Raw genomic sequence first — 11,113 nt, 5'->3', positions numbered from 1 at the left:
TTTCAAAACGATTTCTTAAAAACTGAGGGACTAGTTCGCATATATACAGACAGACAGACGGACATGGCTAAATCGACTCACCTCAACATATTGATCATTTATATATATACTTTATAGGGCTCCGACGCTTTCTCCTGGGTGTTACAAACCTCGGAACAAACTTCATATACCTTGTTCAGGGTATAAAAACAGAACAAATGGTTAGTCTCCTTCTGCTTCAATACAGCTTTTTGCACAGTCCAAAAGCATGTCGAACGAGTGTTTTAGCTCGTTGGCCGGTATGGCCTCCAGTATGCCGGTGCAAGCCTTTTGAATGGCCTCTACGTCTGCATAACGCTTTCCTTTCATGGGCAAATGCATTTTTCCGAAAAGGAAGAAGTCGCACGGTGCCATATCAGGTGAATACAGGTTACTGGCTAAAATATGATTTTTGATCAAATAATCCGTCACAAGCGTCGATCGATGAGAGCAATTTTTGATCGTCAGTCAAAATGCGCTAAATCGATGTTTTGAAGATGTTCAATTCCATTTTCATGAATTTCAATGAAGATTTCGGCTGATTTTTGATGGATTCACGCACAGTTTCGATGGAATTTCCGGCTGTGGCATTCTGTTACCTCAGTATGCAAGAGTGACATCTTGCGGAAATGGCTTTCAGTGTAATGTCATAGGCGCCTCCGTCAGGGCTTCAAGTACGTTCGACGCTACGTCGGTACAGGCTCAGTTGATTTCAATCCTGACTAATGCTATGGTCCTGGCTTTGAACACTTCTTCGCGATATTTGGGCGGAACACGTCGAATAGGGCGCACCAAACGCTACAAAACTCCAAGGTGGAATACCGCATTAACGTTTTGACTGGGTGGAACAAATCCTTTGTGGACAATACCATTGGATTCATAAAAACAAATCAGCATTGTCTTCACTTTTGACTTCTCCATGCGCGATTTTTTGGGTTTCGGCTCGTCCGGTGCCTTCCATTCAGCACTCTGGCGTTTCGTTTCGGGATCATATTGGAAACACCACATTTCGCCACCAGTCACAATATTGTAAAGGAAGTTTTTATCCTTTTTGACCTCTTTAATGATGTCCTTCGAATGTTGGATTCTGAGCAATTTTGCGAAACAAACCGTGCACACAGCTTTTGTAAGCCCAAATGTTCGGTCAAAATATTTTAAATCGATGTTTTGGAGGTGTTCAATTCCATTTCCATGAATTTCAATGATGATTTCGGCTGATTTTTTGTGAATTCACGTACAGTTTCGATGAAATTTCCGATGATCACGGATTTAGATTGGCCCACATGTTGATCGTTATTTATGTCCTCACGGCCACTTTGAAAACGTTGAAACCACTCGTGCACTCTGCTGCGGGATAGGCAATCATCGCCATAAACTTGTTTCATAAATTGAATCGTTTCGGTAAAAGTTTTACCAATTTTAAAACAAAATTTAATGTTGGCTCTTTGTTCGAAGCTAATTTTCACGCCGATAACACAAACATACTGGCATTAAAACGCAATAACTTCACTTCGAATTGAGGAAATGTCGTGAAATTCTCACTGGACAATCGATAAAGATAGCAGATTCTAACGTACAAGACGACATATAGATGGCGCTACAAGGGCGCTAGATTCAAAAAGTCCTGTTTACTTGTATGCATTTGTGTGTGTGTGCACAAAACAAAGCAAGTATTTTGCAAAATACTGTTTTTTTTAACCAAAGATATCACCTTCTTCTCTGGAAGTAAAAATAATTAATGCATATTTAAGTAACATACAATGTCTAATTTAAAAAGTTTAGAAAGTAATTAAAACAAATATGTATTATAAAACTTGCAAACGAACCACGTAATACTGGGAATATTCTACATTTTTATCGATAAAATCGAAATTACTTCGGACAATTTTTGAGAATAACCACTCACTAATCGACGTTATTTCATAACATCTTAACGTCTTAAAATCATAGGGATTTTCTTTTATTTAAAAACGCACATACCATCAGAATTAATTAATTACAATTGTAACAACAAAATAAGGCGTATGCCAATATCGCGATTGTGATTATTACTATTATTATTATTATAATCGACTTATCGATATCTCTCCAATTCGCTGTGTCTCGTTCACAACGATTGCTAACCTATTTCTCGTTCACTCCGTTCTCAGCTCTGGTTCAGCGCTGTTCAATAGTCAAAGATTTGAATATCTCGACCAGGATTTTTTATTAAAATGGTATGTATTTAATATTGCATTCATCCGCTTTTGTTAACATAATGCATACTTGACAATAATATGCATTTATTACAATAAAACGGTTAAGATTTCCGATGTAAAAGTGGGCACGTGTAACTAAACTAGCATAACCTCAATTCGTTTATTTCAGTCTGCCGTACCTAAGGATATCGAAAAGCCCCAAGGCGCTGATTCTGCATCAGTTCACCGCATTCGCATCACTTTAACTTCTAGGAACGTACGTTCTTTGGAAAATGTGTGCCGTGATTTAATCAATAGTGCCAAGAACCAGAATCTGCGTGTCAAGGTAAGCATGCCGTATGTTTTATAGTTAATTGTATATGCACTTTCCTGGAGGTTTTGCTTACAATAATGAGCTTAGCCTAGTCTTTATTTTAGTGCTATAATATATTCGGCTTGAATTGGACATTATCTCTCTATGTGTTTTTGTGCAGAGAAAGATATTTATGTTCAAGCTACACGTGTTTTCCGTTGTTTAATCAAGTTTTTAAAACAAATCAATTATTTTTTTATTTCAGGGTCCAGTACGCATGCCAACCAAGACTCTACGCATCACCACACGTAAAACACCTTGTGGTGAAGGTTCCAAAACTTGGGATCGCTTCCAGGTAATTTATTATAATATATCATAATAATAATGCATGGCAAATATAATATAGAGCTTAGATGTATGTATCACACTTCGTTCAGTATTAATGTACTTGCCCATAAAAAACGCACTCACATAGTCCATTTAAAATATTGCTCATTCTAAATGGCTCTCTGAGTTTTACAAATATCCATAAATAATATTTAGCTCAACTGTTCTACACGCCATATACTAATTCTTATACTTATTTATCTTCTTCAGATGAGAATCCATAAGCGTATCATCGATTTGCATTCACCATCTGAGATTGTAAAGAAGATCACCTCAATCAACATTGAAGCTGGCGTAGAAGTTGAGGTTACAATTGCCAACTAAAAAAGAACGTGTATAACTTTTTATACAATGCATTTTTTGAAACAATAGTAAAATATACAGTTTTCTATTGTATATAAAATTGAGCTTTATTTGTTTTAATCTTGAATGATATTTGAAGTTAAGGAATGCATATATTTCGTAAGCAGTTACTTTTAATCAAGTTAAAATAACATGGATTTTTTAATAGTAGTCTGGAACTGGAGCGCAAGCGATTTTTATAAAATCGGCATATCGGACCATACTATTGTTGTTCACATTTGCTTCACGGAAAATGTTATCAACCTGGGAAAGATTTTCAATTAAATACAAATTGTCTACAAAGTAATCATTTTCTATTTACCTCACGGACTGACAAACCCTCTCCCCAGTTTTGCAATAGATTTCTTAGTTGCCTTGCAGATATAGTTCCCGTATTTTGCGGATCGGCCGCTTTGAATGCAGCAATGACTTCGTCAGGGATTTTTTCGACTTTGGAATGTTGATGCATAATTTCTAAAAAGTCTGCAAAGCTCATTTTTCCTCCTTTCTTTTTTAAATAAGCAATCAGTTCTTGGATGGTTGGAGATAAACCAAGAGATCGCATAATTACTGTCAATTCATCGAGGGAAGTTATCTGTCCCGATCGGGCAAATAGATAAAAACATTCACGGAATTCTAGCAATGATAAGATAAATTAGGTTACTCATCGAAAGTATACGGATTAAGCAATTAGAAAGTATCAACTTCCAAATATGGCTGAAGTGTAGTAAACTCAACCTTATTAAAGTAAAATAAGTTATTTCCATACCATCAATATCCTGTTCCTTGAAATAACGAGCCTACGAATTTATAAACAATTATTCGAAATTAGTGAAGCTTTGTAATTATTTTTTTTTAATATTTACATAAAAACTTTTTCTTACCATTTAAGTATTATTTAAATATTAATTACTGAAATTTTCTAAAAACACTTGAAAATCTTGAGCAGGAAATTTCAGAATCTATACAGTTATAGTTATTTGATAGGTTTATGAAAATATAAAATGAAAATATGTGAAACAAAACAAAATACTCAAGTAAAAACTGTGACAAAAAAGTTTCACATTGGAGAGTTCTCCATTCTACCGTGACGTTTCTTTTAAGAGGGTGTTCAGTGAGTGAAAACATTTTTTAGGCAACTAATAAAATATTTAGTGAGTGAAAAATAATAAGTAATTTGCGGTGTAGAAATGAAATATCGATTTTTTTAAGTATATTATTAGTTTTCAAAAATAATAAAATAAATAAATAAATATAAATAAATCTCAAAAGTCCAGAAATGCTAGATTATCGATAACATGGATTTTTTTATAACTGGTCAATGTTATTAATCATACAGAGAAAAATCATATAAAAGCTCATCTAGACATTTGGCGAAAGCTTAAGTGATATTTACATATGGTTAATAACTTAGGCCCTGTGTAAGCGGTTGTATCCCAGTTACAGAGTTATAGTCGATAACACTAGTTTCTGTTCTTACCTATCGTATAGTATCACAGCTCTAGTGTTTTGACATTTCAAAGTTGTATACGTGTATACGTGTGAATTTCTCTGGTTTTTTTGTTTGACGTGGTTGTTCGATTCCCTTCGTATTATTTAAGCTGCATTAATATAAAAATTAAGTCTCAGTCAAGAATTAAAAAGATTTATTACACTGCCGTTCTTCCCAGCCTACCTGACGTAGGTGTGCCAATATGCGTCCTGAAATCAAGTCTTTCCACCGAAAACAGTTACCAGCTTTTTCGCTGATGCTGTTATCGTTAATGTTATTTGGATTCACATCCGCTCAACGGGTTGCTCCAGGAGTTCCTCCACAACACTATGTAAGTAAAACTACCTACATTAATCAAAATATAAAACAAAATTATGATAAACATGGATTTGGACGATATATAGCAACAAGTTCCGGTGCAGCATAATCAGCAGCCACAATATCAACAACAACAACAGCAACAAATACACCATGCGCCAAATGTCAATCCTCAGCATTATGTGAGCGAAAATGTTAAAAAGCAATTAGAACCGATTAATATAATGAAATATTTTGTATTGAAATATAGCAACAGCAAGTGCAATATCAGCAGGTGCCCGTGCAACAGCAACAACAGCAACAGCAGTATCAACAACAACAACAGCCGCAATTTCAACAACAGCAACCACCTCAACAACAACAACAATTCCAACAACAGCCTCCACAACCGGTACAACAACAAGCGCCACATACACCTCATCAAGCTCATCATGGCCAGCAGCAAGTGTTGAACGCAGGCAACATACAAGATGAGAGAGCGTAAGTAACGTAGGAATTATAATATTACTGATTGGAATATACAAGCAAGAACTATTTCAAAACTAATTTTATCATAATATAATTTTAGTCACATTCAGGAACATATGCAGGTTCCGATTGATACGAGCAAAATGTCTGAGGCAGAGCTGCAATTCCATTACTTCAAAATGCACGATTCTGATAACAACAACAAATTGGACGGTTGTGAGCTCATAAAATCACTTATTCATTGGCATGGTATGTTGTTTCAATTGTTTATATTACATATGGATTTTTGTGTGTATGCTTGTTGATACGGTGTCGGAACATTCCCACATATGCAATATTTTATATTTTCTACACTGACATCACATACACACTTTATGTAAAGTTCCATAACAATTGTGTTTGTATATACTACGAAAAAAAAAAAACATTTGTGCGAATCCTCTCGTTTTTCAATTTGCAAAAAAAGTTATAAACTTATGTTAATGAAAAATGATATAGAGCTTTAGTAATTTTCTTCTGTTACTTATGCGGAATATGGAAAACTGAATATTTAAAATATTAAATTCATATGCATATAACTTGTATGTATATCAAATTCAAAAGTCAATTCGTTGATGTTTTAAAAATATTAATGTATATACATATGTACATATGTATACATATGTATTTTGCAATAAAAAATATTGTTAAAAAATATGACCTAAACTGTAGATACATAAAGCTCGTGTGGCTAATATAAACAGTTTATTTAAAAAAGACAAAAAATGCCAAGTACAGTTAATTTTTAATCTAATCATTTAATCATATTTTATTTTTTATTTACATGTGAACCGTGAATTTGTTATCAACAAACATACATCAAACTATACTCGTACATTACTTTCATCATTAACAACCATAATTCTCTGTGAATGGATTGGTTTTGGAAAAAAATAAATGCTTTCATTTCATTCAATCAAACGCATAATCGCATGTTCGGAAATCTTACGGTATTTTGATTTGAATGATTTTAACTAATAGAGCAAGGAAGCAAAGAGCAACCGCACAACGAACAGACGCCACATGTGGAAGAAAAGATCTTCTCTGATGAAGAGCTAGTGGCATTGATCGATCCCATTCTTCAAATGGATGATACGTCACGCGACGGTTATATTGACTATCCAGAATTTATAAAGGCACAACAAAAGGCTGTGGCAGCATCACAACAAAAACAACAGCAACAGCAGCAGCAACAACAGCAACAGCCGCAAAGTGGAAAATAAGAGATGCAATGAAACATGTTTCTTATTATTTGTTGTTAGGTTATTCCTATTCTACTTAAGGATTCTTATGATTCCATGACATAATTTTTTGGCGCAAAATTGTGATTTGAATTCAATTTGTTTGCAATTTCTTTAGTTCTTCTATTTTTTGCTTACAATTTTTCATTTTCGTCATTCCAAACAAAAGGAAACTTTTCTATTAGATATAGCTGTGCGCATGAACAAATTATATAAGTATTTAGCAAATTAATTTCGCCGTTCCTTCTCGAATCTCTTTCTTCTTTGGATACCTAATTTATTTAATTATCTTAGGTAAATTTATTTGTATGTAGGTATTTTAGAACTGTGCTCATTACAACTACATAAAATGTGAACAAAGTTAGATTTTCTACAAAAATTTAAATTAAATAAATATTCAACGAAAAAAAGAATGACAAAAATTATAAAAAGAAAAATGTTTACTTAACCTTTTAATGCAAATATCAGAAATACATGTTCGAAAATTGACTGATTGTGACACAATGTCACAAAAAACACCTACCTGTGAAAATATATATTTTTTTTTTTATTTCGTTAGTAAATCTGTACCGACAAGGCATGCCAGCTCAAGTGGGTTAGAATTACGATTTTTCTACAAGAAGTCCTAAATTGAATAAAATCCGTAACAATTGCAGTAATATAGAACTTGTTAGACAATTTATGTAACTAAAATTATGAAATATTAATATTGGCTTTGTGATCTAAAATGTTTTTTTTTATATTACTCGAATTTTTTCAACCAAAGGTATATTTTTAAATATTTCTAAGTTTTCATTGTTTTTGTCTACACTGCTTAGTAGTAGATAGCACAACATAAATGCTGACACATGGTACTTAAAATTGGTGCCTATGCTGGGTTTGGTGTTTGGTGAGCTTAAATTGATTAAAAAGCATGGTTTCATCATACATTTCAAAATGTTGCTTTAGTAATAAAAGTAAAATAACACCACATTTTGCATTAAATTTTCATTCAACCATAGTTCAAGGCGCGCACCACAAAGCGGATGAGCATCATGGGACTGAGGAAGAGGAAAAAGGCAAAATTTACTCCGATGAACAATTGACTGACATAGTTGATTATGTGCTAAAGCAAATGGATTTGAATAATGATGGCTATGTCGATTACGCAGAGTACCGAAAAAGTGAGGATGCTCAATCTAGTGATGATAAAAAGAAGCCATAAAATTTTTTAACGTGTGTAGACATTTGTTGATTCTTTAAATAAAATTTTTTAACTTTATTTAGTACAAAAGGTTTGTTTTTATTCAAATCATAATTGTTAAAATTTCAGCTTACAAATACTAAGCCTACAAAGTTAAATAACATTCAGCATTTCTAACCAAAGCTAGTCAAGTTTACGGTATATTGCATAAATTCTCAGGGAATACCCATATATTTATAAACAACTCAATGCGCAAGTCCGTCACATGTGCCGGCGGAAAAAAAATTGCTAAACAGCCAGCAAACAATCAGCATTCGGCATGGTACATTGGCATCTGTAGAGAATGCAGTCAGACAGTCAAACTTTTCTCTTCGACGTATATAAACAAATTTCGAGAGCGTGGAAAAGCCGGAAAACCAAATACGCAGACAATTCATTAAAAAAAATACAAGCAAACAGTTCATGAAGTTAGCCTGGGAAACACATCTAAAATTAACATAAAAATTAAAAATAAAATAAAACAATTAAAGCAAGAAAATCTACATATTTTGAATGCACGGGTACTCGGCAAGTGCATCCACAGTTTGATTAAGAATACTTATTAAGCTAAAAAGTGAAAAGAAACAAACGAAAGTAGAAGGTAAGAGAATATATTTTAAATAATATTATTCATATTTATTAATGTAGAAATGAAATTGAAATCAAAGGTGATATTGATGTAAAGTCGTGTATAAACCTTAAATTGCTTGGAATGTTTGCAAGTTGCACATTGCTATCGGGATGGATCAGCGTTTTATGGATTTTTCTACGCTTGCGATGGAGCAGAAAATCGGATATGTCACGCGATTTATTGGCGGATGTGTACCTGTGGCATAAATATCGCTTGCTACCTAGTCTATTCGCTACTAAATTGCAAAAGGGTTCATTTTATTGATTTTATTTGCCATTTGAAGCTATACTCGTACAGCTATTTATTGTTTCAAGTCCTTAACGTGTGTATGCATGTGTGGTTTGTTGTGCACCCTGAATGTGTATTAATTATTTCCGCCGTATATTACGGTAACCATAAAAATTATGAAAGGAAATATTAAATGTGTTCCGGTATGACGTTAAACTAAATTTCTACTTAGTGGAGTGGTCCACTAACTTTGTGGACAGAATATGTGAATAATTTCAAATCACAAATATTTAAGAAACATGGTGGAAAATCAAGACCTACGTGTTAAAAAAGGAACAATGAAAAGTTTGAAATATTTACGAAAACAACAAACTCAACTTTCCAAAAACAGTGTACTGACATAACACAGCTTAACTCTTAATAACCTGAAATAATTACAATCTCTTTAATTAATTAATTTTTATTTCAGCTCAGAATTCTATATAAACCTAATATAAATATATTACATTGTTGTGAGGTTAAAAAATCGTCAAAACGCCGTACCAAACGAAAATGGAGCGCAAATTGCTATACGCCTTTCGGGGCTGGATAGCATTTGTTGCTTTTATGGATTTGGGAACGGCATTTCGTAGTTATATAGAAAGGCGGAGCTTCCTTGGGGATCATACGGATACTCAATTTATCGAAGGTGAGAAAGACTAATTCCACTAATTTAAGATTTTTATAATTTTCTATTTATTTGCGTGAATTTGTAATGAATATTAGTTTAACATTATTTATTAACAACTCTAAGTTATTGATATATTAAATAACTATTTTTTATTATTAATAATATAATTCTATATAATAATTTGTATATTGCATATTTTCAGGCGATTACACAATATCCCGCATAATTGGCATGTATTGTTTGCTTAAAGCGATTGCTTTAGTTCATTGCACGCTCTACATTCACTACAGACCGTAAGTACCTGAAAATCTGGCAAGTTTTTACGCCAATAATACTCGTAAAGAGTATTTGATTAGATGGTACTACTTTCGTGGCTATTTTTATATCAATATAAAATTTGTCCGTTAATTATCTTATGACCCTGTTAATAGCAGTTAGTAAGTGTTGAACTATAATTGAAGTAGAATTAAAATTGGTCTAAAATATATACTATGAGAAAGTTCAACTTACTCCATAATATAATTAATTTTTGTAAAATTATTTTGATATGGCTTCTGCATGCCATAGTCTACATACAAATATTCTCAATTACATTTCTTACAGAGTCGTTAGCATGGGTGGCTGCTCATTGGCTTTAACCATGGTTCTTTATGCTTCCGAAGCTTTATACTTTCGTTCGAGTACATTGAACTTTTATGTGATCTTCCCCTGCGTTCTAAATTGTAAGTACAGGTCGATAACAATCATATGAATGAATATTTATGCATATGTATATATTTTAAGATTTCAAATATATCGGATTGTAATACTACATCATATGCTTTTATCCATTCCAGCAATTACATTAATTGGACTCATTTATATACCTAGGCGTTTACGCTTGTGGGAGCCCAGCTCAGATATGGACGATGAAAACTCGCAATTACTGAAGCAAATGACTGGTTTCAAACGACGCCGCACGAAAAAACAAATATAAAATTTAGAAAAAAATTAAAAACCAAATATATTAGAGTGATATTTTCATGAATACAAAAAATTTAGAAGCACTTTAACGGAATTTTTTAAATATGATTATCAGTATAAAAAAAATTAAAAAAACATTTAAAAAGTTACATTACAGTATTAGTTTGAACAACTAAAATCTAGTATGGTTTTAAGAGCACGAATTATTCAAGATTAATTTACATGTATGTAAATAGTTATATTAACCACTTAATATTGTGTTGGCAAAACATTTAAATTTTTTAGTATTTAAAAACTTGTAAAAGTAGGTTCAATATGTGGAACTAAGTAAAAATTATCAATTAAAACCCAAATGTCATATATGTATGTATTGTACAACACTTATTATCAAAACTTTCCAATAACACAAAAAAAAAATACATTTATATAACTTGGACTAAGCACATCGTCAATTTAAACATTAATTAACAATACACACTTTATATCATGATACATATGAAAAATACACATTTGAAACCGTATTTAACTATGGCTAAATTAAACTATAAAACATTGAGCAATATAAAAAAAGAATAGTCAGATACATAGCCATTTTAAATTAAAA

The 11,113-nt window shown here is 32.5% G+C and overlaps 4 protein-coding genes across 7 annotated transcripts; 3 read left to right on the top strand and 1 right to left on the bottom strand.

The window, feature by feature from the left end:
• The first annotated feature begins 2,073 nt into the window (after window positions 1-2,073).
• On the top strand, window positions 2,074-3,302 carry LOC105222138 (40S ribosomal protein S20). The gene is made up of 4 exons (XM_011199341.4): window positions 2,074-2,234; window positions 2,386-2,541; window positions 2,774-2,863; window positions 3,106-3,302. Exons 1-4 carry the CDS (start codon window positions 2,232-2,234, stop codon window positions 3,217-3,219), a joined length of 363 nt encoding a protein of 120 aa, XP_011197643.1. The 5' UTR covers window positions 2,074-2,231; the 3' UTR covers window positions 3,220-3,302.
• Window positions 3,280-4,320, bottom strand: LOC105222139 (calmodulin-like protein 4). Its single transcript, XM_011199343.4, has 4 exons — window positions 4,122-4,320; window positions 4,007-4,037; window positions 3,560-3,873; window positions 3,280-3,501 (listed from the first exon to the last, which is right to left on the bottom strand). The coding sequence occupies exons 1-4, from the start codon at window positions 4,122-4,124 to the stop codon at window positions 3,400-3,402; spliced, it is 450 nt and encodes a 149-aa protein (XP_011197645.1). The 5' UTR covers window positions 4,125-4,320; the 3' UTR covers window positions 3,280-3,399.
• A 419-nt stretch (window positions 4,321-4,739) lies between these two features.
• Window positions 4,740-8,068, top strand: LOC105222137 (putative cyclin-dependent serine/threonine-protein kinase DDB_G0272797/DDB_G0274007). Of its 2 annotated transcripts, none has more exons than XM_011199339.4 (5): window positions 4,740-5,060; window positions 5,134-5,229; window positions 5,298-5,527; window positions 5,616-5,764; window positions 6,536-8,068. In XM_011199339.4, the coding sequence occupies exons 1-5, from the start codon at window positions 4,932-4,934 to the stop codon at window positions 6,775-6,777; spliced, it is 846 nt and encodes a 281-aa protein (XP_011197641.2). In that variant the 5' UTR covers window positions 4,740-4,931; the 3' UTR covers window positions 6,778-8,068. The 2 variants fall into 2 exon arrangements, with proteins under 2 accessions (XP_011197641.2, XP_011197642.2); XM_011199340.4 differs by having other exon boundaries at window positions 4,749-5,060; window positions 7,797-8,068.
• Window positions 8,069-8,207: 139 nt separating this feature from the next.
• LOC105222135 (uncharacterized) lies at window positions 8,208-10,543 on the top strand. 3 transcript variants are annotated; one of them, XM_029548647.2, is made up of 5 exons: window positions 8,208-8,618; window positions 9,351-9,564; window positions 9,749-9,839; window positions 10,150-10,268; window positions 10,383-10,543. In XM_029548647.2, the coding sequence occupies exons 2-5, from the start codon at window positions 9,429-9,431 to the stop codon at window positions 10,520-10,522; spliced, it is 486 nt and encodes a 161-aa protein (XP_029404507.1). In that variant the 5' UTR covers window positions 8,208-8,618; window positions 9,351-9,428; the 3' UTR covers window positions 10,523-10,543. The 3 variants fall into 3 exon arrangements, with proteins under 3 accessions (XP_029404507.1, XP_011197638.1, XP_011197639.1); XM_011199336.4 differs by having other exon boundaries at window positions 9,346-9,564; XM_011199337.4 differs by lacking the exon at window positions 8,208-8,618 and adding an exon at window positions 8,942-9,079 and having other exon boundaries at window positions 9,346-9,564.
• The last annotated feature ends 570 nt before the right edge of the window (window positions 10,544-11,113 follow it).

Source organism: Bactrocera dorsalis, chromosome 2 (genome assembly GCF_023373825.1).
Source record: "Bactrocera dorsalis isolate Fly_Bdor chromosome 2, ASM2337382v1, whole genome shotgun sequence".
NCBI classification, from domain to species: domain Eukaryota; kingdom Metazoa; phylum Arthropoda; class Insecta; order Diptera; family Tephritidae; genus Bactrocera; species Bactrocera dorsalis.
The sequence above is the reverse complement of the archived record's forward strand: the minus strand, read 5'-3'. Positions and strand labels throughout refer to the sequence as shown.

Bases quoted from the DNA above. Each gene is read 5' to 3' on its own strand.
- LOC105222137 (XM_011199339.4), top strand. From the start codon at position 4,932: ATGCGTCCTGAAATCAAGTCTTTCCACCGAAAACAGTTACCAGCTTTT. The intron at 5,230-5,297 runs GTGAGCGAAAAT...ATTGAAATATAG, and splicing joins ATGTCAATCCTCAGCATTAT to CAACAGCAAGTGCAATATCA. The intron at 5,528-5,615 runs GTAAGTAACGTA...ATATAATTTTAG, and splicing joins AACATACAAGATGAGAGAGC to TCACATTCAGGAACATATGC.
- LOC105222138 (XM_011199341.4), top strand. The intron at 2,542-2,773 runs GTAAGCATGCCG...TTTTTATTTCAG, and splicing joins ACCAGAATCTGCGTGTCAAG to GGTCCAGTACGCATGCCAAC. The intron at 2,864-3,105 runs GTAATTTATTAT...TATCTTCTTCAG, and splicing joins AAACTTGGGATCGCTTCCAG to ATGAGAATCCATAAGCGTAT.
- LOC105222139 (XM_011199343.4), bottom strand. The intron at 3,874-4,006 runs GTATGGAAATAA...TATCATTGCTAG, and splicing joins CAAGGAACAGGATATTGATG to AATTCCGTGAATGTTTTTAT. The intron at 3,502-3,559 runs GTAAATAGAAAA...AATCTTTCCCAG, and splicing joins AGGGTTTGTCAGTCCGTGAG to GTTGATAACATTTTCCGTGA.
- LOC105222135 (XM_029548647.2), top strand. From the start codon at position 9,429: ATGGAGCGCAAATTGCTATACGCCTTTCGGGGCTGGATAGCATTTGTT. The intron at 9,565-9,748 runs GTGAGAAAGACT...GCATATTTTCAG, and splicing joins GGATACTCAATTTATCGAAG to GCGATTACACAATATCCCGC. The intron at 10,269-10,382 runs GTAAGTACAGGT...TATCCATTCCAG, and splicing joins CTTCCCCTGCGTTCTAAATT to CAATTACATTAATTGGACTC.